Source organism: Necator americanus, chromosome V (genome assembly GCF_031761385.1).
Source record: "Necator americanus strain Aroian chromosome V, whole genome shotgun sequence".
Classification (NCBI taxonomy): Eukaryota; Metazoa; Nematoda; class Chromadorea; order Rhabditida; family Ancylostomatidae; genus Necator; species Necator americanus.
The window spans coordinates 37626629-37651291 of NC_087375.1; the positions used below are offsets into that span (position 1 = coordinate 37626629).

Below are 24663 nucleotides of genomic sequence, written 5' to 3' on the forward strand. Positions count from 1 at the left end.
ATTTCAAGATTATTATCACACTCCAACTATGTCAAAATGAAAAAAAAGACATCGTCACCGCCTTTTCACTACTTACAAAGGGTTTGCTATATACATTAATTTTAGGACAAACAACCCGGAGGTAGTTATAAAGCGGTTCACATATATGTACAAAACAAATTCAACGATACATTACGGGGCAGAGGATACGGTAGTAGTGTTTAGATCCTATACACAGCACTTCCGGATGAGGCTCGTCGTTGTGCTAACACGGCATGAGCTTCTTCATCTTCCTCCTAAATGTTTTAAGAATGAATTATCAGTTTTCTCTCAGGGGATATTTTTAAAAGATTTAATGAGTTTCAAAATTATCGTAGAATTGAACTCTCACTTTTCTCCTTCTTAGGAAAAGTAATCCCTGCAAGAGTTTTTACACACAAGATGAAGTCAATTTATCTACATTACCTAAGCATGGAAGACACGGATAATCCTTCCTTGAAAAAAAAGCTGAAAAACCACTGTTCTGATCTAATTTTTGTTCCTCATTCGCTCACAATTTATTTCATCTTTCTATAATTGTTTTCTAGTGAATTAAATTTTAAATTAGAGAAATTCAGTAGAATTCATCCGAAGAGCCGGTAAATCTGGCGATCAACAACCTTATAATATCCTACTATGTTTTAATATTTCGTATCAACTTCAAGAAAAACCTTTGGAAGAAAAAAGTCTAAATATCTTGGACGATTCTAGGTGTTCTCATTCTTTTTTTAAGCCAGCAACAAAAGGATTTGTTTGAAAACTGTCAAAAACGATCCAGGCACATTTTGCAAAAGCTGCAAAACGATGACATTTTGTCAAAACGGCGACAAAATGTCATCGTTTGGCGATGTGCCCAAGAATCCAGTTCCTAATTCCTTTTGCGTTGTTTACGACTATGGAGAACAGAACGAAAGAGAGAGTGAGAGAGAATCTTTCACCTCGAGTCACTCCGCTGATGATTTTGTTATCGTCTAATCAATACGAATAACCCTTTTGTAAGAAACAATTTGTTTAAATATCAGTTTTTTTTTCTTAGCGATCCCCTTCCAGCAAAGCTATTTTCTCTGGTTTTCTCCAGAAGAACTCAATTCTCTAGGCTATCGGAATGATTTCTCTAAAAGCGCCTCTCACCTCTTTCAATAGATCCGACTCGGAGTCCGAGCTTTTCTCTTCACGCATTTTCTGCAGTTTCTTTCTTAGAGATGAGGCTGTTGTGGCGGTAGTGGAGACACAAGGTGCCGAACATCTGATAAATCAATAATTCAGGATAAAAGTCTATTTTGCGGTGAAATCATCCATTGTATGTACCTTCTAACACCCTTGTTGTAAAGTTTCGCTTCGATGCACTGTGGCGTTGCGACGGATTCCGAACGTGTACGAGTTCGGCCGAGTCTTGGAATCTCCTCCTGGAAGTGACCACTGATATTACGATGTCCATTTCTTAGGAGTCTCCTTGAATCTTCACGGCGTTTTTTCCACAAAATTTTTGAAATGCTAGTCCTAATTCTACTAGTTAAAATTGGCAAGAATCGAGTAGAGATGTGAATGTGGAGGGTGCATGTTTATTAAAACGTGTTTTCTTGTGAACCTACAGAATTCGCAAAATATTCTAGTAAGAGAAATTCAGAGACGAATCTTCAGAGAAGAATCTACTGATCTTCATATTCTTTTCTCAAGAGACGTCCTAGAATCAATCTCCAGAATTACTGGCTCCGATCAGTGAGTGTAACGCTTAGTTGGTTAACCAACCGATCAATTTCTATTTGACCTAGACGTCCTCTACTCCCAGAGATCGTCCCACGAAGGAATGTTCGGACGCAGTGTAAAGTCTACGCTCTTCTCGAGGAAACTTTTTTAATTTCATCGGAATTTCCTCTCAACTTATATCACCAACCACGGACGTCATATATCCGTTACTTAATTGGGGGGGATTACCACACACACGATCAGATCCAGCGATTCCTTCGTACTAGTTCATCAGAGAGGGTTAGGTACCGTGCGCCATGCGTCGGTTAACGGCATCACGCGTGAAAGTGACCTCAAACCTCCGGATGGAGCTATGCTACTACAAGGCTGTATGTGACATCGGAATTCGACCTGCTGACTAGTTGACCTTGGCACAAAGTTCGGACCGTGTTTACTAGTTTTCATTGCTAGACGTTTTTAATCTCTATGCGTCATCAACGACGGATTGCTCTTGGTGATTTTTGCTCCGGTTACAGACAAAAACACCTCAAAAAACTAGATCCGTGTCTTCTCAGGAACGGGTTACTTGAAGAATTTTGGGATCGGGGCCATACATGGTAACGCCTACGTCATTTGACAAGTGTTTATGCCTTTCTTCTAGTGGGTACGCGGTATTTTGTACCGAAAATCTCACAATCACATGATCCGAACAAAACTCGTTTTTTCCCCGCACTTTTTCTCTTGCAAAATATGACTACAAGTAATTTCGAAATATGGCAAAGTTCACATTATAGCTCATGGGTCATGGTCTTTCTATAGTAATTTTAATCTCACAATTTCTTCTACACCGGTATTCTCTAGACGATATGATTTGACCACGATAACATATGATTGTCAGATTTTGGAGTAAACTCTGGATCTTCTCGAGGATAACATGGCTTTCACTACTTCTAAAGATCTTTTTTCATGTTATTTCTGGGTGCAAATTCAACTAGTTTAATCTAAATTACGAAATGAGATACACAACATCGCGAATTCAGAATTTCGCCGTATTTTGCGGAGATCAGATGAACAAGTTATCCGTAACGGATTTAGGTGCAAATGGCCGCTTATTCATCGATGCTTCAATTGTTTTCTCGCAAAGAAGGAAAAAGACTTACTGTGCCAACACTGATCATCAATGAATGTCGGCGCTGAGACTGCGCTTGAGTCTCTGGGGCAGAATGCTTTCTCGGGATTTCCGGCTCCACAACCGTGGATGGTGTATAGTCAGGAGTTCGCTTCATGGCGGCGAAATCGCCAAGCATGGTCATCAAGGAGTCAGTGACTTTCATTCTAAAAATTGAAAGGATAAATTTGGAGAATACAGGTGAAGCACGGAGCAGGAGCAAAGGAACGACTAGAGCAGCGATTCGATGTACGTAATGTAAAGGATAGCTTCGTTACGGAACGGGGGGAACAAGAATCCAGTTACGATCATGAGATGAGAGTTCAAAAGACGAACTGAGATCAGACGGGCGAGGTTGGACTGGACTCGGAGCTGTGTTAATCGGCTGAACAGCTAATCCAACTGACAACCAGGAGGAAACAACACATCGCTTATATAGAAGTATGAGCACCTCCCACAACCACGCGCACCGTATCTGCCCACCCACCACCCATCGCTCGCTCACGCGCGACGCCCATCCGAAGAAAACATCAGTGAACATCTCAAAAGTCGTGTACGTTCGTGCTACGCAGAGATCGTGACGATTTTACGATGTTTAATTGATGAAATTTGATTTCTTATAGAATAAAACAAGCTATGATGCAATTCTTTGGTAGCACGAGGTTATCTAACTCATTAGAACAACCATCAGCCAGATACATCCTATTCCCCAATTGAAAATAGCTGAATTCCCCGATAGAAATTCCTTTTTTCTTCAAGTGACTGCAGATTTAAATGTTTTAGAGCTTGAAACTAGTTTTAACATCCTGAAATCGTAATTAAATGTCGGAGTTATGAGATAAAATGCCTTATCCCCGACAAAAATTCCGAAGAAAACACGTATGAGGTCGCTGTCTACTGGCCATTAGATTTCTGAGTCTGAAATAATGAGTATTTGCTGTTTGCCATGAGATCCTACATGTTACTGTATGCTTTTTTTTGTCCGAGGAGGAATTCTTTGATTATTCGATCAAGAAGCTGAGAAGCTTCTGACCAGAGATCTCATTTCGACCGCCGAAAAGTTTGTAGAGACTGCACTTCCGCGATCAGCGATGGAAATGATAATGATAGCAATAAAAAAAGTCGTAGTTTCACATGTGTCAGTGAGGAAATGATGATATCACCGATGTCCTTGATCTTTAACTGATTGCAGTGAAAAACTTCTCAGCATAGAACCAAACTAAGACAGAATAACTTCTCCAAAAAATCCTAATAACTCTAAAGGCTACATGGTGTACTTTGTGATTAGTTATACCAAAGTTCAAATTCTGTTCAGCCACAGGTGAAGCGGCAGTACGTGTCAAATGTTGGACGTGATCTAAGAAGAAAAAGAAAACTCAAACAAATATTTCTTTCGGATTTTGGTTTCTTTCGAATACAAATAAGAAGAGAATTTACTGAGCATCAGCATTGCAATCTGTCGTCAACGTTGGACGGATCTGATGGAAAAATCAAGTTTTCTTACTTCTAAAGTGTAACAAGTCTCAACATGATTTCAATAAAAACGCTAAACTGCATCACTGAATTATTTTTACATTTTTTACTTTTACATCCAAACATTGTCTTTAATCGGGTTAAGAAAGCAAATTGGTCTTAACGTGTTCCGAAAGAATGAAAAATGCAATGAATTAAGCAGGGGACCTTTTTTTCGTGTACCTGTTCATTTTAATTTAACCAAACATGTAAGTAATAGAAATATAATTATTTTTCACATTTTCCCCAGGAAGATAGATATTACGAATATTTTTCTGGGAGATTTGGTCTTCCAAACAGAATTTCAAGTGAAAGCAATACTTCTAACAGCAGAATTTTGCTTCCAAAGAGAAACCTACCTTCTGAAGTTGAATCCTCTTTTATTATCGATTCTTGCGGACTAGTATCGGCCGGAGCATAGTCATTGAATTTTATCCACGTTTTGCAGGAACCGTTCAAACAAAAAGAAGACACACCACAAAAACAACCATTTCATGTGGGAATAATTTTAGTGCGCTTGTTTCGTCCTTTCTGGTTATGAATAAAGGTTTCGATAAGACTCTAAAAAGCAAGTTCTCTACGAACTCATCCTTTGTCTGAAGGAATTTAAATAATGTCTTTCCTTAATGCAAAAATGATGTAAAAAAAATGCACCCTTTTCTCATAAAGTGACTAGATCGTCGTAGATTCTCAGGAGTCGGTTTTTTTCCTCGTAAAAAGCTCAGAAGCTTTTTACGAGAGATTTAAGATTTTACGGAGGTCGAGCTTTTACAACTATTTATGCACATCAACTTCAACAAAAAAAACTTAACAAACATTATTAATTTCAAAAAAAAAAAATTCTGGAATTGATAGTCCTTGGAATTCTCAAAACTTTCTCAATAATCGCCAACCTAAGACCTATTCAATCATATCTCGCTGTTACAGTAAACTTATTTTGCTCAAAATGTTCATTGGTGATTACCGTTAAAGTTCTTCGCATCTTTTTCAAGCGTCACACGATCTCGATGTACATTTCAGCCTATCAAAATAACTTTCTTCGCCGGAGATGTGCGAAGAATAGAAGTCGACAATGATTTTCTTCCAAGGAATATTTATAGGAGTCACATTTCCTTAATTTGTAACACCGTTTCAGTAAAAACCGAAAAATTTCCTTGAAACATACGCCATTGAACAGATTGTAAGGGCAGATTTGACGATATATGTGTTTTTGACGGCCATATACGAAATTTCGAAACATTGCAGCACTTTTCTAAAAGTTTTACATTTTCTGCAAACAATTCTGCCCTTCTTCAACAATATCCGTTGAGAAAAATCCTTTAAGAACACATAAAAAAGGATTTCTGGTGATTCCAACGCCAGAAAACTTACTCGAATGTGTTCTTAAAGGATTTTTTGTGTTCTTTTTAATCCAAGAAAAATGAGTTTAAAATCTTTCGATTATCAGAGGCACACTGTAGTCAACTGTACTTTTAGAGATTTTTTTGCATGTCATTTTTTTCACATCTTTTTATTTCGTCGGTAACATCGTAATGTAACTTTACTGTATTGCAGAAAATAAATCTAATGTGACAAATTGTGATGTTAAATTGCAACGATTTGAATACTAAAAGGAAGCTGTATGGGACAAAAAAGTTCGTTCACTTGCTATTTTTCTCATTAGAACGGTAAGTTTTCCCTTGACTAGTTTTTTTTTTTTAAAATCCAATCCACAATTCATTTCTTCCATACCTTTGAAATCACAAATAACACATTAAGGTTGTTTTCAATGCAGTGATTTTCACATCAGAAATGAAAAAATGACTTAGAAATAGATTCCAAGATGTCTCGCTATCTATTTCGAATTTTACATAATCATTTAAAAGTTTCTTGTACTGAAAAATTAATTCCTTATCGATTTTTGGGCTGATCTTCACACTTCTTACTGACGGAGACCTGTTATTTCTTGCACTTCAGACCAACACAACTTCCTTGACCAATTATTTATTTGAAAATAAACTTTGTTTACAACAACAGTCTCCCAAGTTCCGATTTCTTGACTTCCTCTTTTTTTTTTTAGCATCCAGGTACTGCTAGCATTTTGACCATCAACCATGATAGACGATCTATGGAATCGATATCACACATCTGTTTCTCATCAACTTCCCATTTTAAACTTTTTATATTAGAAATGAAATCTACACGATTTTATTTTGACGAACATAGCTAAAAGGTCAATTTGTGGAGGATTTGAGAATATTTCAAAAGGTGAAGTAATTTAATATGTAGTATTTAATTTTTATTCTTTTAAATTTTTTAATTTAATTTTCTCAGTTGTTGAGAACGTATGGGTGCGTATGTTTGTTTATTCTTTTCAAGTTTAAGGTCCCCACAAAATCAAATACACGTAGTATTTACGCAAACGTTTATTGTTGTTGTGGTAACAGCAAAGAAATGATGTCATATGTCCAGAGAAACACAGAGGAGCTGTGTCAGTAAACTTTGACAAAATGTCGCCATTCCCTCAGACAGTTAATGTGGTGATGAGGTTAAAAGATGTTTATGAAAAACTAGTAACAAATGAATGTAGATGACGTAATCTTGCATGTTTTTCTCTCTTTTATCATTCTTCCAAAATAAAAAATAATCTTTCTGTCTTTATAAGTTATATTGTCTAAAAAAGAAAAAAAGGAAAGAAAAGAATCCAAGAAATCGCGCTAATACGTGCTTTTTTCGAAGAGTGAATTAGCAGAACCAAATTTCTTCTAAACATCCAAAAAAATAAGCTATATGTAGAGCTTAAATGCAGCAGTTAGACGTCAGCACTATGTCCTCATCGTAGTGGTTCAACACCGCTCGAAACCAGCCAACTTTCACTTCATGCCCTCGAGGTCGACATATCAGCATCAGAATTTTCTAGAAAGTTACAACCCTGGATAATTTGTGTAGGTTCTTCCCCGAAAATAAGTGCATAGATCGCATAATTGTTTATAAAAGTCAACAATTCTGAAATGATCGAACTGAATAGGATGGATTGATCAACGTCGCTCCCCTTCTACTTTTAACTACTAGTGATAAAGGATAAAGGATAAAATGTCTGGCGTTGATCAATTCGCTTGGGATGCGCCCCATGTTCACCTCAACTCAGAACGTGTAACTGGCGTATACAATGACTTCTTGCTGGGCTACTCAGTGTTTTTATCCTCCCAGACAAGTCTGGCACCAATTTATCGACTCCGGAGGGATGAAAGGCTTAGTGAGCACTAGGGCGGATTCGATCCTCCGATCGATCGTGCAGACAGCGGAACCTCTAACCGCTACACTACGCCTGGCCCACTCTTAATAATTAATTATAATTATTAAATTCCACTTTTTTCGTGTGGAGTCCAGATCTCAGACGGCGACTGGCTTTAGCTGATTGATTCAATGATTGTGTTCTCCAAAACTTTCTTCTTCTTCTTTAAAAAGTTAGTCTTACATTGAAACGGAAACATTCCCATTATCGCACGTCGCGATTGATCACTGCTTTATGCACGATTGGAAGATGGGATTACACCTTGAACGATGACCTATTTATTACATACTTTTCAAGCTATTTTAATGCGAGAAAGACTAGACTGAAGAAATTTCCGTTGAGCGCCGAAATCATGTCAAGCAGGAGCTCTCAAGCCTCCTTCTCTTGACCCATATGACCTTTCAGTGACATCATTCGTATTTAAAAGCCCGCCTCATACACAAACAAAAAAAGTGGGAATGACGGTATCGTAAGAAAGGCAAAAAGTAGTAGTAAGTAAAACATTTCATCAAACTCCTCATAACAAGAACGGTTTATTTCATTTGTGTGTGACGGCCGTAACCAGTAGTTTAAAGTACTTTAACTTTTAGCTGAGTTTACAGTTCGAATTTAGAGTAATGAAAAGAGTAAGTGCTGCTTTGACTAGTCGGCAAAGTTTTTCCCTCAGAATACCTCCTCGGCCCTGAATCTTTCTCAATCATTTATTGACGTTAGCGAAGATTCTTTCACTTTGTTTTAATGTTGCTGGAGAAAACGTTTCTCTGATGGTTCGGGAAAAATTAGATGACACAGCGGAAGGTTAGTAGGGAAACTGAGAATTATTTTGAATCTTTATGCCCTCTGTTAGTTGAGCATTGGAAATAGGATTTATGTTTTCTTGTTTTGCCAACGAGGTTATTGGTGAAACTTTACATATTTGTGGCCTGATCTTTCGATAACCTCGTCTTTATCAGAGGGATGAAAATAAAAAAGACGATTAGAGGTTTTTCACCCTGTGTATATCCAATTCAACTTCTTCCCTCTCCTTGGCAAGTCTCAATATCATCGCAAGTACTGGTGTCTGGATAGTGTTGAGGAACTGCATGTGAGACTTGTAGGCCACGGAGTATTACGAGCGGCATGAAGTGAGACAAGCACTCATTTCTCTTCTCGTGGGCCGATATCATACCCGTTATTTCGAACTAATTTTCTCGTTGTTTCTTTTCTCATTGTTGTGTTTCTCATGTTTCTCATTCTTGTGCCGCCCTAATGGTGTCATCGAACTTTAGAGGCTTTTACCAACCCAGTGTTCTTTAATACGCAAGTTCAGGCATTCTATCTGATAGATTACGCTGATCTTCCTGCAATCTTCTGCCTTACCGAAAGCTCAAACAATGCGACATTCTTCCTCAACTCGCGTATCAAAGAACATTTGACTGGTTAACTGGTAAAAGGCTTGAATGTTCGATGACACCATTAGCACGGCGTAAGAATGAGAAACATGAGGGAAATGAGTTCGAAATAAAGTGTAGATGTAAGCCCACGAGAAAAAAAAATCAATTAGAAGAAATTAGAATAACTTTGGATTTCCGTCAAGAATCCATAAATGAATAACAAAAATGAGTGGTTACTAATACTTGTACTTATAAATACTACTAATTTTATACCGCTCGTAATAGTCTGTGAGCTATAAGATTGTTCCACATGCATTTTCTTAACACTATCCAGACATCATTGCTTAAGAATACGGGACAGTACGTAGATCTCATATGCCTTTGATGAGATCTACGCACTGTTGCTCTACGTCCGAGATCTCTAGGACGTTCAAAATGATGATGTGTAAAACTTGAGCAAGTAATTTCACAGAAGTAGGAAAATAGGGAAACGTGAATGATAAAGTGCTAAGTAAGCGGAAAGTTACAGTGAAGAAAATACTTCTTTCTCGTCTAAATCCTTTCTTTCAACGAAATGAACCCACTGAATAATAGTCGAATTTGTACGTTTATTTGCTGCGTTGTTTTTTTTTTCTTGTCGAATCAAACTGTATTACTGTATGATCAAACAAGTTCCTTGAATGAACTCGACGACTATTATTCGCAATACATTCAATTTCATTCCATTTTCAGTGTGCTTGCCAGCTCTGCTAAAGGAACGAACTAACCCAAAAGCTGTCTCATAATTACACGAATGGATAAAGAAATTAAGTGTAAATGTTACACTTACAAGACATAAAAACTTCCTGATTGAAATGTTTAAATCTGTTAAAATACAGATGCAATGTTTGCAGACATTCTGAAAAATATGGATTTGTGAATGTAAATCATCTTTCTTATTACAAATATTATTTCCAGTTGTTATAAAAATTACGTGGTTGCATGAAAAAATAATACAGCATGAAAAGGAAAGGAATAAAGGACAGAAATGCAAACATAAACTAATAGATTATTACGAGAAAACCACACAAAAACTAAAACAGAGTGAGAAAAAAGAATAAAGACTTCAGTTAGTTACTTTACTTCAAGAAAAGTCTGATTCCCATTCCGCAAATGTCATTGAAACTAAAACTGAAAATAAAATCAAGCGATCTCAAAGGATTTTACTGGATTTCTCGAATTTTTTCCTTTGAAGTGAAGAAAAATGGAAGTTGAGTCAACATCAAATCCAAAAGAGATAATCGATGTCAGCCCGATTATTGATTGATTGGACATTTAGGACGAGTACAACGTATCATAAAATTTGCGATGTTCGGATCTTTTCAAGAATAGGTATGGGAATTGTGTAGTGCACGAATACTAACTTGATCACGTTCCCCAAGTAATCCAGAAGGCGTGCGAAACTTCCTTGTGCGAGCCCATTCCCCCTACGATGCAACTCACTACTGGTGGTAGACCAGAACCTACCCACAACTCGTCTGCAATTGTCCAGGCCCTTATTTTTGTTGTACTACTTATTAGGGTTTTATTAATTCAATTGCAAAGATCGATCAACAATGAATTTGCCTGCACTTTATCGCGAAACAAGATGCATCGTTGGTGAGACAAGATCACATAAATCTGTCATGACTTTTCTGGATTTTTCGGGAAAACTGAACGCCGTCAATCATGCTTGCGTATTACACCTCTATCCCTATCTATCCGTGAGATCCCAACATCACCAACTTTGCGAAACGCTGCACTTAACACTTGTAGTTTTTTTTCTGGTTTCGTTTTTGATCTCTTATGGGATGATAACTTGTTCTGGATGAAGTTCATGGTAATTCTTTACAAGTGTTCTTACCAGCCAGGCTTTTAGGAAGGCAATGACATCAAAACAGCCGTTTAGTAAAGAATGCCCACAACCTTTGCTTTTGCTTCACCTGCAGCGTCCACAATTTGAAAAGTCATGTAAAGATTCGAGGAAGATCGAAGGGAATTTTACTCCTTTTTTCTTCGGAAATTTCAAAATTATTTTGCTATTCCTTATCATTCCACTGAGTATCATTATGTTTCCTCTCAACTACGGTACATGATATATTCATTGCTAACGAAATTGATGTGACTACTGTGTCATATCTTGTCAATTCAATGACATTGGTCTTCAGTGTCCCCCCCCCCTAGTCTGTTGATTGTCAACCTCGAATTACTAGATACCAGTTGGAGGTGACTTCGCAATTGTTGTCATTATTAATTAGAAGCACATATGAGATGAAAAGGAAGAATTTTTTTTTTTGCAGAATTTGATGCATTACCGGCAGACAAGACGGCCTGGAGAAAATATCAACATCCCCGCCCCGCCTTCTGAAATAGCCGCAGAAAACCGTCTTCTTTTCTTTCGTCACATCATTAGCAGACCGTAAGATCGAGGGAAAAGATCAAAAAGGCATTCTGGACGTGAAAGAAGATTTTTGAAGCAAATGGTGAGGAAAATGAGGACCCTTGACGTTGGCGGACAGTTCAGGCAACACGTAACGGTTCGCAGGTTATAGAGTAGGTTGGGAGGACTGCATGGGAGCTCTAGCCAAGAAATGAGCAGGATGAGATCAAATTCGCTCAAGGGTAAAGTCGGATAACCGCCTTAGTCCCGTAACATCTGTCTCCATTTTGAGCCGAGGTACTCATTTGAAATCAAAGAGTAATTCTGCAGAAATTAGACGCGAATGAAATTATCGGTGATACGCGTGATTCTTCCTGGATATTATTAGATTTTACAGGTACTGCGAAAGTCAGGGGAAGTAAAAGTGCATCCAAAAATGGAAACATGTTGTTGTATTAGTGGACATATGTTCACAATCAAAAAACTCGTCTTTGTGAAAGTAAACAACGTAGCACCTAAGAGGCTCAAGTCCAAGTTATGAGCATCTCCGGTCGGACAATGAGGAAAAACAATAAACTGACTTAATTCGGATTAATCGAACAACCGGTTCAGGACAATGGGAAGTTGAACAGCATGACGGGACACATGAAGGGATTAGAGATAAGTGAACAGTCAGCAAATGACCGAACAGTCATTGCCTGTCATTACGATGATAATTGTTCAGGGAGCGGAGCGAAATCAGTTGATGTTCGATGGGAAAATATTGACAAGGATATATTTTTGCAGGATTCTGATAAGAACGAAGAATTGCCTCGTCTGCATTTTGCTTTGTGACGAAAGGAGTTAGCGAAATTCTCAGGAACAAACTCGAAAAGATGAAAAGAGCGCAAGAGACAGACGAGGGAATCCTTAGTTCCCATTGGAATCCTGCAAAATTAGCTTAAGTCGAAAAAAGATATTGTACATATGTTCTGCTAGTCTTAAGTCAAAAAAGAAAGAAAACGTTTTTCTCCCAAATAAACTTTTAGTTTCTCCAAATTTACTAATTGTAGAACAAATTACGCTATTCCAGCTCTCGCCCAAAAAGGAATGAAAAACTCGAGGATTTTGATTCGCTTTGAAATGAAAGTTCACGAGTGTCTCGCGTTTGATTTCATGCAAAGTTGATCTCTGAACGAAATGTCTTATGAGCCAAAAGAACATACGCTGTTAGTAAGCGACCCCAGGAAAACACGATAATCAAATTATCGAATCCTTAGCCAGTTCGGCATGAACGAACAAGTGGCTGTATGCCAGAGACAATAGATCGTAACCTGTAGTATGTTTGGAGCAAGGAATTTCGAACTTAGAGATAAGGGGAAATTTCTGAAATGCAGCAAAGTATAGAAATACTCACATAGTAAGGATTGCGCTAGGTTCCAACGACAATAAATTGACTGCGGATCTTCTTCTCTTCTGTTTTTTTTTTCTTGTTCTAACTCAGAAAAAACATCTTTCCTTTTCCTCGGGCACCGTTAGCGTGTGAATAAATAAATAAATAAATAAATAAATAAATAAATAATAACACTGGTACTTCATTAGTCCAAGAATTTAAATACATTTTCTTTTTGGAAAGAAAATCTTCTAATAGCACTATAATGCAATGCGAGGGTGACTTCGAGGAGGAATACTCTAGAAGAAAAAGAAAAATATAAAGCAAGGAATGAACGAAACATCCTGGATATGAAGGGGCCGCGATGACATTATTGGATGGGAATGCGAGTGAGGGGTGTCGCTCTGCTCATATAAGTGCCATCAATCAATATGTAGATCAAGAACGTCATTCTTCACTAATTGTAAGAAACTATAGAATTTGAAAAGTTACATCCTAGAAAATCATATACATAACTTTTCTCTTATCCGCTCGTGGTTATATAGCCAATTCAGATTATTTCCTAATTAATTCCGCGGTTTTTTTTTTTGTTGAAAGAAAATCAGAATTCATAAAAGGTTCAAAAGCCTTTTTTTCAGAAAGTAACCAAATTTGTAAATTTGTCGAAATTGCTAGAAGTTGTACTCAAAAATCATTGCCTGATATATATATATATATATATATATATATATATATATATATGGAGAGTAAATTTGATTAATTTTTGCCGGATTACTTTGTAGTCAATTAAGAATATCACTTTTCGCAAGTTTATTTTTCTTTCGATACGGACAAAATGTACAAAATACAATAAATAAAATAAATAATGAATACATGTACAAATGACAAAAGCACAAAATAATAGCAAATGAAAATGTTTAAGTACGTTTTTTTCAGTTTCAAATCATGTGAGATTTCCAGAGAAATTCGTTTAGATTTCTCCTTCTACGACAGGAAGAATCTCTGTGTTCTGCTACGGTAAACATGCATGATGCAATGATTAAGACCATTACACCATTGTAGACAAAAACATGGATACGTGCAACACTTTAATTTCTCTTCCCACGAAGACATTTTACTTATTTTCTCTGACATTTTCTTTATGTTGCCTAAAATAGCTTCAATCATTGATTCTCTGCTTGCAAAGGCTTCTTAAAATGTCAAACACATCACGTGAAAAAGGTTGACGTGGATTAGCATCGTAGATTTTCCAAAGGAAAACTGTTTTCCTTTCTCAGGGACAGACCTACTGCTGATTTAGTCGTTTCATCCCTGAAATACTCAACAATTGACTCAGTCGTTCTTTAACAACTAATCAGTTTGCGTGGTTAAGCGGTATAGTAACGAGGAAAATGAGTGTGGAAATGCTTCCAGTATCAAGGAACAAGTGGGGCCTATATTTTGGAAATTTGTTCCTGGTAGAATTTCCCTAGAAAATGCATACATGCTCGAAAAAGGTGTGAAAATCAACCGCCAATATAACGAGGGAAATTTTTGAAGAAATTTATCTCTTCCTGTACAGATCTTCGCAGTGGTTTGCGTGTACTTCAAGGATGTTTCTACGAACATTTTAGGCTGATACCTCCATTTTACTCTTTTTTCTACGCTCTATTGAAAGAGCAAGCTTTCTAGATTTTAATATGTAATTGTGGTTATATGAACAGAAAATGTCCAAGACACAATGCAACAGTTCAAAATTCCTAGGAAAAAAATCTCTTATAATTTACATGATTGATATTCTTCACTGATTTTCCTAATATTTTTTTTTTCCACATTGGTACTATAGTACTTTTTGTCCGTAAGCCAATTACTAAGAAGTTGGTTACTTCTTAAAACTCTCCACTTCCTAACACCAAACCGCAACTGCTTCGGTACTAAAGGTAATCTGTACCACAAAATTAACAGTTAAATTAAATTAAAATTAAACTATGGGATCTCCACGAATATGTGGAAAATTGAATATGTGTAGTTCATGACTATGAGCGTTATTACGCTCAATTTCGCCTAATAATCCAGAAAAAAAAGCATCAGACACAGCCTAGGTTGCGGCCGTACTCTGTATCGTTCCCTGTAACCAGTAACACAACAACAGTAAGGATATAAACAATTCCGCCGTTATGGAATGTACGCAAACAGATTAAGATAATTCAAATGAGCAGCAGAAACTGTTCCATCTGTACAATCGCGGGCGCATTGCACAATACTCTCGTTCTACCATCTGTAACAAGTTGTATCGTTGGGCGAAATGAACCGCAAGTGTTGTTTCGCACTTTTTGTTCTTGAACTACTGAGAGAAATTAGAATTGAACCAATGAACAACACCTGCTTACCCTTTCCGTTCGTGGAGATTCAACTCATCATCGTAAATTTACCGCGGTACAGTAGAATATGATACGGTGCCTTTGAAATTTGTCGTTGAAAACATCAACGTCAGATATCACGTGTACTCTAAACAACTATGTACACAAATTCACATCATCCTGCAAGAAGAAAGTAATTTGATCGGCCACGTGACATTCTGCACTGTTACGCTCACGTTCTTCTAATCTAAACCTTCAGCGTTATCGTGCACTTCGTGTTGTCCTCAGACTCTTCCCAAATGAGTGTTTTTTTTTCAAGATTCATTCGTCAGATGACATCATTTCGTAGTCTCATTTTTGGTCCTATAAATTACAGTATTCTATCCATCACATTACAAAGTATTGTTACATTTCATTAAACCACTTCATACCAAACATTACCACTCCTAAAAGATAGAGAACAAGTTCCTGGAATGTTTATGTTTTACCTAATTTTTAATTTGTTTTTTTTTACTAATTTAATTTTGATTTTTATTTCTATTTTTCATTTTATGCTTTCAATTTTCTGGAAATGGTTCTTATATTTTCCCTCCTTCTTGGACACTCATTTGTGGATGTCATTTTCAAAATTATCTTAATTATAACGATTTTAAATAGGTCTAATGGCTGTGTCCACTTATTTAGTGAATTTGAACGTGTAAGTCTTTTCCTAAGGAAAACTAAAGGTGACAGGAATAAAAGATAGATGTCATCGATACGTCATCATCTCGCCACAAAATTAATTAAAACAAAAACAATCACGACAACACAGAAACAACAGGATTTCATGCTTTGTAGGACAACAATTACCTCATGTGACCATAGAAGGATTTTCCTAATTAATCCAATTTTGCAACGAACTTTTTTAGACTCTGCGTTGTCCTTCGTCATGTGATCGGATTTTTTCTTCCGATTATTTCTTCAACGTTTCTTCAAATTGTAATCAAATTATAGGAGTTGCGTGACGCCTATCGCTGTACTACACGATAGGACTCAAGGTGCAGATTTTTCTTGATGGCAGAAAAAGTTCAATTGGTCGTAATTTCCTGCGATTACAATATTCGCTGAGGAATACTCAAAAACAATGCCAAAAGGGGTAAAGAAGGGTTATTCTTGTGTGAAACAGAATTCAATCAAAACTCAACTTAACAAAATCTTAACTTGAAGACTAACAACGTTCGAGAAAACAGAGAAATGTTCTACGTTAACAAAAAAAAACCAATTACTCAGGTATAAACATCTAAAAAAACACCTGAATGCGCACCAGCGAAGAATCGAAGGGCACCGTTCAAAGTTGTTCGAAAGTTTTCGGAAACCTAATGGGAATTTGGTTTGGGTTTTCACTTCTTATTTTTACCATGGCTTCCAAAACTTTGTGTATAATTTTTCGATTTCTAAAATTTTCGCAGATAGATTTTCCAAGTCTCGTTAGATCCTTAATGAGTAAAACGATCTCGTTTTTCAAATAGACAGCGATAAGATGCTTAGGCAGTTTCAGAAAGGTTTATAAGATGTAGGAAAAAGGGAGTGCAGTTCAAGCAGATATCAGCAATTGAATAAGATTAACAAATAGAGGAGATAACAGAGGTAATCTGGTTCTAATCTTCATTCGTGAAGAAAAAAATCATGTACATACAATCATAACGTGACAACTCGTACCCGCATACTCAAGGAACTCCGCTGGTGAAAAGATCACAAAAGTTCAATTTATAGAAATAGCGTTAAAATCCTCTTGCACACTGATCAGTGCCGTCTCTGAAGTCGCAAACGGATAGTAGAGTTCCGTCTTCGAGCAATTCTAACGGATGTACCACTGAATCTGTTAGAAGCATTGGATTTACGGATAAGGCCGCTCTCAGCTCGGATAAGAAATTCTGAAAAAAAAACGGTTTTGGAGTTCTTTATCATATTGTTAATATCTTTATCAGGTGCAAAAAAATGTGAAAAGTATTCAGCAAGAAAAAAAACAAGGTTATGAAAAACTAAAACAAAGTTTCAAACGTGATGTAAACTGGAAGTATTGACTAAATCATGAAAATATCGTTCAGTATTTGTCAGAATAAAAACTATTTAATGTTTATCATTTGCAACTTTTTAGATTCTTCTCTAGATTGACATTTCAGAGTAGAACTGTTACCTGGGGTTAGAGGGCCATTTGAGTTAGGCATTGATGGATAATATAATATCTATCGCTTATAACACTATAAAAGAGGACCTTTTGTCAGCAATTTTTCAGAAAATGGAACTTTTCCAAAGGTTTATGGGCATACACCTGTTTTGAGGGAAAATGATTCACTCATCAATAAGTTCTCTGAATGTGTTCACTGCTGTGGACGATTCAGATATCCTCACTAGAGAATGGTGGTCAAATTAAGCCAATAGCCACTAAAACCGCGATAAGATTGTGACAATCCCGTTTGGACCAGGAAATTTCTTAATTTTTATTTCAATTTATCCTGTTTGTTTTGAATCGCAACACTTATCTAAATAATCAATTTAAATGTTTCTAGGGAGAAAATGTTAGAATGTTGGAGTGTGGAGGGAAGGAGTTTAAGTGGAAATCACACTATCCCCAGCAGCACGAGGATGTTCTAAATCTAATTATTAGATTTCAGTTCAGATCTCGAATACGATCGTAGGTCCCTCCACTGATCTATGTAGGAAAACCGTGTGAAATGCTCTTGTGTGACACCAAATCTCCAACGATACAACTTATTACGAATGAAACGATGACAAGTTGCAACGCATTGACGCTTGTGCAGTTCTTCACCTGGTTTTTCGAGTTGCAGTAGCTGGACTTTGGACGCCGAACGACGACGAAGCTGCTCGTGTTCTATCGCGTAATGAGCTGCATCGTTGAAAAGATAGGATCACATCGGCTTGTTTTGCATGTCTTTTTCCGGTCTGCTCTGGAGGAAATGAGCGTAATCAGCACGCGTAAACTACAACTCTTGCCTTGTCTATTCGTGAAGAGATCCCAACACCGTCTCACCTATTCAAATCACTGCTACTCATTCACTCAGCTTATTACATTAGTTATAGCAGTCCATTCATAGCTAATTTCCATTAGAACTTTTGGGATCAGTCCTATTGCATACGTTCCAGATATCTCGCCCAAAAAATTCACTCACCAGCTGAAATCCACTTTCAAAGGCCGCGCCTTCCAAGGTGGCAAAAATACGTGGAGCGTCAACGGATTTCTTCAGATCCTAAAAAAGATTCTTTTTCAGTCCTCGTCTCGTTTTGTTGCGGAAGTTTTAATCTGTTCCATTCGCATTTGCGACTATCAATCACTGTTGTAAACGTCTTCCGAAATTCTTTGTTAGTTTTATTTTAAAACTTAAGTTTAAATCGAAAAAAGAAAGCACCATGTCGAATAGCATGTAATGAAGCAGAACTTGTGAAATGCCAAGGATCGAATTCAGGGATCCAGTCGTTCCGTAACAGCCAAGCAGCTAAAAAGGTTACACTTAGACTAAAATTCACTATTTAAAGGTAGTTAAATTTTTTTTCATTCAGTAATTTAAATACTTTCATTTTCACTGAATTTTTGAAATCCCATAGATAAACGTTCGACTCCAAAATTTAGTACTCCTACCTACTACTACTACTTTCACTTTTACTAAAGGGGTTTAGAAGGATCTATGTCGTAAATGGCATCCCTGTACATTTTCAACACCTACAACCTGCATCAATAAGTAGCCAGGTGCAAGAGTAGGTGCAAGATCTCTCCAGATTATGGAACTTTCCAATTCATGTTCTGATTTCTGAGATTTTTGGAATAATCGCTCAAAAAAAAAACTAAAAAAAAACTTCTCATGTGCTCACAAATCGGCGATGTTCGTTACGTTTTCTTTCCTTTCTCCCCTGCTCATCATACACATACTAATTCATAACCCTAGCCCTAGACCTACTTGAATTCAAGGATTGGATTGGAGTCCAGTAGTTTCTTAAGCGTTTGTCTAACAGACATTAATTATATAAACCATTTTTTAGCGCGTCATGTGAACAAAAAAGTAAATTCGTCATCAAAAGGTTTTTACCAACAAGAAAATAGTTATCTGAACTAAGATACCAAATATATTGGAAGAAGAGACCTAATCCTGACCGAACACTAATCCACTAACCTTACCATTCGCATCGAATAGCATAAAAGGTGACATGGAAGTTCGCGGACGCTTCCTACCCTCCACAGCATTCACGTGCATATCTTCGCTATCTTCCTTATCGTAAATGGTGAATCCAGACATTGCGTTATTCCATAGGAAACCACCTTTTTCAAATCGCCGAACCGATCCGAACCTGAAAGTGAGGATAGGATTCTAAATGAATACCACTAAAGAGTCGTCTAGACCATTACCTATTGTTTATAGTTGAACCTAACGCGACAGCCAAATGTTCCCGATCAATGACGTTGATATGGGAGCCGACGAAATCCTCTTGTTTCCAAAAATTAGTGGATAAAAGAAATTTTTTCTAGATTTAATCGATTGAGACCTAGCCACACAAAGCAAGTATCACTGCAATTTCGTTACTGTTGTAGGACCTACCAGGTTCCGCAACAGCTTGTTTACGTCTTTCTCGTCAAAGTTCTCATCTGAGTCATCCAAAGTGTTATTGCGTCGTTCGCCCATTGTGTCCACTACTGGATCATAGATTGCAAAATCTGGATCACCTGACAGAATGAAATGTTTACTTCTAGGGGATAGAAGCGTACGAAACCACGCTATTAGAGTCATCATCAAACTAGGTTCATTAGCTTAATTATTAATCGTTACTGTCAATTTGTCATTAATATTCCCGAAATTTCTTTACCTGATTTTTCAAGCCGCAGAAGAGCCGTTCTCTGCGCCATTAACAGATCTCTCAGATAATTAACATCCAGGGAGATTTCTGAACGATTACTGTAGCGACCTAAAGGTAACTAATTAGCATTTATAAGAGCAGAAGATCAACATAACTCACTCATCATAATTTCCACAATGATACCAATTGCTAAAAACGAAGACGGCAATGTAGGTCCTTTAATAGAGAATCCGTTGGGAAGTTTAATATTATGAGGTTTTTCAATTTTCGTCTCGTAACCAGCAAGATCAGCTTTGATTAGAAGACCTCCTGTAATTACATAAAAGCTCCACTTCTAGGGGTCCAACTGTCGGAATGTTACGTGTAATAAATGAATGGATAAATAAATAAATATTTATGTTAAGGTAAAAAATTGGAGGCGTGAAGCTAGAACTTGTTGATTTCCAAAAAAATGTCCCTTAAAACCATTTGAAGTTTCAACGTCGTGGGGAAAATAATTCAGCTTTCAGCTAAAAAGGTGCTTTTAAAAACTCCACTTTGTGAATGTTTTCATACCCTTTCACGAATTTTTCAAGGTTTCAAAGGCCGAGTCAGGAACAACTTTTTTTGTCTTCCACTTCCCGCTTTTTATTTTCTCCTTTTTCCAATTTCGCTACCATTAGAAAATTAAGGAAGGAATGTGCAAGATAAGTGCAAAAGAGACGAGGAATCAATTTGGAAATAAAATGACAGGACAAGTTCGAACGAAGTACAGAGGTGGAAAAAACAACCGAAAGAAAATGTTTCGATAAAAAACTTTGCTTTAAATTTTCGAGTATCTATAGAAAATAAGCAAACCTAAGGGTTAGCTGATGTTGAGACTCCACTAAATAAGTATCAGGAAAAACATTATTACGCATATTGCTTATTAACATTAACAAACATTATTACACATATAACATATTGCTCTTGTGGCGCAGGTAAGTAGTTTTTCGAGAAGCGTTTCTTTTTTGAACTTGCTGGATCAGGAATTAACCTAATCTTTTCCAAGTCAAAAAAAAACTCCCCAACCTTACAGTGAGAGTTCATCTGAGTGAGAGGTAAGTTTTTGAGCAGTTGCAACTCACCACGTTGCTTCATTTCGTGGATAATCTGATTTGATATCTCGCCCCGGTAGAAAAACTCTGACGGATCGGCAGCAAGCGAAAGCCGTCGGAGAAAATGCGAATGCACTGGATCGTGGAAAATCGTGCCTTCCGTAAGCGTAGCGTAAGCGGGACTTAAAAATCGATCATCGGTCCATAATATAAATTTCCTTTCGAGCAGCAAAACTCACTTCATGCTCTTTTCTGCGATAAGTTCATGGAATCGATTTTGAACAGCAGCGATAAAGTCAGCATCGATAGGGTATCCTTTAAGATTTTAAGTTCATTCCTGGATATGACTTGACTAAACACTATTCAAAACCTCTTTCCAGCAGATTTACGGTAGGCATTAGAAGATCCTGCCATGCTATTTTGCCTGATCCGAATCGTTTATATGCGGTCCAGATTCCATGTAGAAAACCGGGTGTGGCGATTGATGAGAAACCTGTGGATATGTGGAATCTGTGGCGGAAGTACAGCGTTAACGGAAAATTTAGGGTTTCACCTAATTTAGCCAAACTAGGATAAGCTAGGAATGTCTCCTCTTTCGCGCTTCGGGGTGCAGACGAAGCAGCGTTGATGACAATGGTTTCGTTGTTTTCGCTGAAATATGGACAAACATCTATTTACTGTCCATATCACATATTTTACAGACTCCATAAAATGTATAAAACTTACAGAAAGAATCTTTCCTCTGTTAATTAGATCGTTCAGCATTAACTGCTTTACACTAACGCTAAATGAACGCACCTTTTGTGTATGATCATCATCAGTCCACCACCAAATCCAGAGGCATGTGGATGCACAGCTCCTGTACATACGACTGTGGCAATTGCGGAATCGACAGCATTTCCGCCGCGAATAAGCACATCACTGAAGAAATCGTGATTCAAAGAAGATGTATTCTATTTGAAAGCCGTTAAAATCAAGAAGAAATTTTCGCAAAGAAGGAACCATGTATCTCTTTGTTTAAAAAAGTTGTGTTCAAAAAATGTTCTTTGTCCTAATGTCCTTTTTCTCGAATTATGGCGGCACTTCAACGTTCTTCAGCTCACAAGCTGTCATCTAAACACATTTTAGAACGGCAGCTGTCCTCCCAACCGCTAATCAACAAGGTTGTTGATCACAACGAAAATGTTGTTGTTTTAGCTGATAGTGTTACATCTTTCCATTCAACGACCGCCTCTGCAAGTTGAAGTGGAAGATTTTCCCATACTTTGCAGTTAAGTGTAAACTCTCGTAGTAAGGTAAAATAATGTAAGCCTGAGAGTACATACAGCTATACTTCGTCGTCGTTGATGATGACATTCTCATTTTCTTCAGGTACTACTATATGTGACGTAACCGTAGCGAAGTAGATAAACAAGGGGGGAGGGGGAGTATACCAGTTAGAAAAATAAGACAGACATACGACTGACGACTGACATAAAGAGAGGATAAAATTTATCGTTCTATGAAATCACTATTAAAAAGTATGCTCTAGCTCTAGGAAATCACTATAGCTCTGGGCATCGTTTACGGAAGAAGCATGGTTTAGATAGCACTTCCTCTTCATAAAATCTCCTATTAGGGGAAATAGACCAAATTTTGTAGGGGAATTCTAGAGTTTCATACAAAAAAATCTCGTAGACGATCTAATAAATTTTCTTTTCTCTATTACAAATTACTCTTCGATGTCGGAACAGCTGTAATCAATCAAATCATGTGAACAATCCCGCTAATCCGTCCTAAAAATATCCCATGACGTAAAGTTCGCAATAAAGAACACTCACATTGAGGCTGAGTTCTTATGAGTAACACGAAGAAAAAAAAGATTGAATTGAACTGCGTTTGTATTTTTACTTCCGCGTTGTTTTAACTTTGGTAATTCTCCTTTTATAACATAAACTGAAACAATAAGCAAACATATATTCACCGACGAAAAAAAACTCTCCACTTACCGCCCAATTTCAGCACAGTACTCGTTACGACAAGTGACGGTAGCATGCAGGAACTTTCTCGATGCGCTTCTGGCGGGCGGCGATGTCCATTCTGTGGAGATCTTAAATATTTAAATGGAAATGTCCGTATTATGTAAACATTTATCATAAAGAAATAAAATACAACATCCTGCGTTAAGTCATCAGAGCTTTTCGTTGAGGTCAAATTTGGCAGATAAGCTTGTGTTGGAGAGCTCTCCGTATCCAAAAACTCCACCTGAAACTCAATTTTCAGTATTTAATTCAAAGAACTTGGGTTGGCATATGAAAAGAGAAAGGGAAATGGGAGCGATCCAGAGAAGCAGAGGATTTCTAAATATCGATAGTAACCGAATCGACTCTTCTTTTCCATAAAAAGACTAACTGGTTTGCAATCGGTCAAACCCTCAATAGTAAGGTCCAGTGAAAACGTATGAAATTTCCTCGCGCAGCTCAACATTTACAACACACCACCAAACGGAGCTCATAGTGCTGTCAAAAATCTTTTTTTTTTTCACAAAAAGCTTTCATTTGCAGTCGAATGCACTTATGTTTGCCCACGCGGCCGCGGCACGTCTGCGACAACTTATGGGATTGAATTCAGCACTGACATACACTTCCACCACCTTCCGATTTGCCCAATCGAACGCAGCCGCCTCGGGAAATATAAATATATTTATTGGTCCTCATATGTTTCAGTTATTTCGCATAATGACTCATTTACCGTAAGATACAGAAATTAAAAGAAATTAGGAAGAGGAGGTGGTCTACAACGTCACAGTTCCGGAATGTAACCCTATGCAATCCTTCTGACCGTGTGAATCCCATAATCTACTCAAAAAAAGCTCTGTCTGGCTCGTCTAGATAAGACCATACGCTAATTGCTTCAGAGAAGAATTTTTGATGTCTATAATTTTGTTCAGAAAAATCATTACAGAATATGAGGTCCAGGACGTTTCTTTTTAAATTTTTGAAAATAAATTTCAACAAAAATCCGTAATTTTCAACAATGGAATTCGATACCTCGTATCCGATGGACGGGACGACTGTGCTTTGGTTTATATCTGCGGATAGCTCAGCAGCTGCAACGAAATAGAAGAGAACACCGGAAAGTACAACGATCACGAGAAGGCATGTTGCGACCACCCATGGTAGTCCTCTGGAATCAAATGACTCATTCCGTGCGACGACCGAAATTACTGTTCTTTTAAAAGTCGAGTATAAAATCCACATAAAAATCTGAGAAAGAGGGAAAAAAGGGTCGTATAAGGTCGTGATCGTGGCTGCATCTCGGACCCAATTATCGGGCGCAAAAAAAAGAATCAGATAAAAGGCTTCGTCTACATCAAATTCGAAGAAAAAACCCTGAGAGGTAAAAAAAAATCTGCAAAATAGAAGAGAATAAATAAAAAATTAATGAATTGAAGCTTAAATTTCAAACCTTCGAACTAAAGCTGAAAACTGCTAATTCCGGAAAACACATGAATTCTCCTCCTGTCTTCATATAGGACTCACTTCGCTCTCAATTCCTGGATATCCTCTGGTGGATTATAAGCTTTCTCGTAGTGACTCATTGTGTCATTCGTGAAGAGCAGC

At 37.3% G+C, this 24663-nt stretch overlaps 2 protein-coding genes across 4 annotated transcripts; both read right to left on the reverse strand.

Moving 5' to 3' along the window:
- Positions 1–200: 200 nt before the first annotated feature.
- RB195_016376 (uncharacterized protein) lies at positions 201–3038 on the reverse strand (the record flags this gene model as incomplete). Its single annotated transcript, XM_013452370.2, has 4 exons — positions 201–275; positions 1150–1264; positions 1327–1424; positions 2865–3038. The coding sequence occupies 4 exons, from the start codon at positions 3036–3038 to the stop codon at positions 201–203; spliced, it is 462 nt and encodes a 153-aa protein (XP_013307824.2).
- Positions 3039–16900: 13862 nt separating this feature from the next.
- On the reverse strand, positions 16901–24641 carry RB195_016377 (uncharacterized protein; the record flags this gene model as incomplete). 3 transcript variants are annotated; one of them, XM_064207509.1, is made up of 17 exons in its annotated part: positions 16901–17053; positions 18311–18388; positions 18548–18634; positions 19307–19481; positions 19540–19655; positions 19730–19854; positions 19995–20072; positions 20145–20294; positions 21092–21243; positions 21301–21376; positions 21432–21554; positions 21615–21712; positions 21860–21982; positions 23050–23150; positions 23216–23305; positions 24091–24226; positions 24583–24641. In XM_064207509.1, the coding sequence occupies 17 exons, from the start codon at positions 24639–24641 to the stop codon at positions 16901–16903; spliced, it is 1920 nt and encodes a 639-aa protein (XP_064063388.1). The 3 variants fall into 3 exon arrangements, with proteins under 3 accessions (XP_064063388.1, XP_064063389.1, XP_064063390.1); XM_064207508.1 differs by having other exon boundaries at positions 19995–20093; XM_064207507.1 differs by lacking the exon at positions 18548–18634 and having other exon boundaries at positions 19995–20093; positions 23213–23305.
- Between the last annotated feature and the right edge of the window lie 22 nt (positions 24642–24663).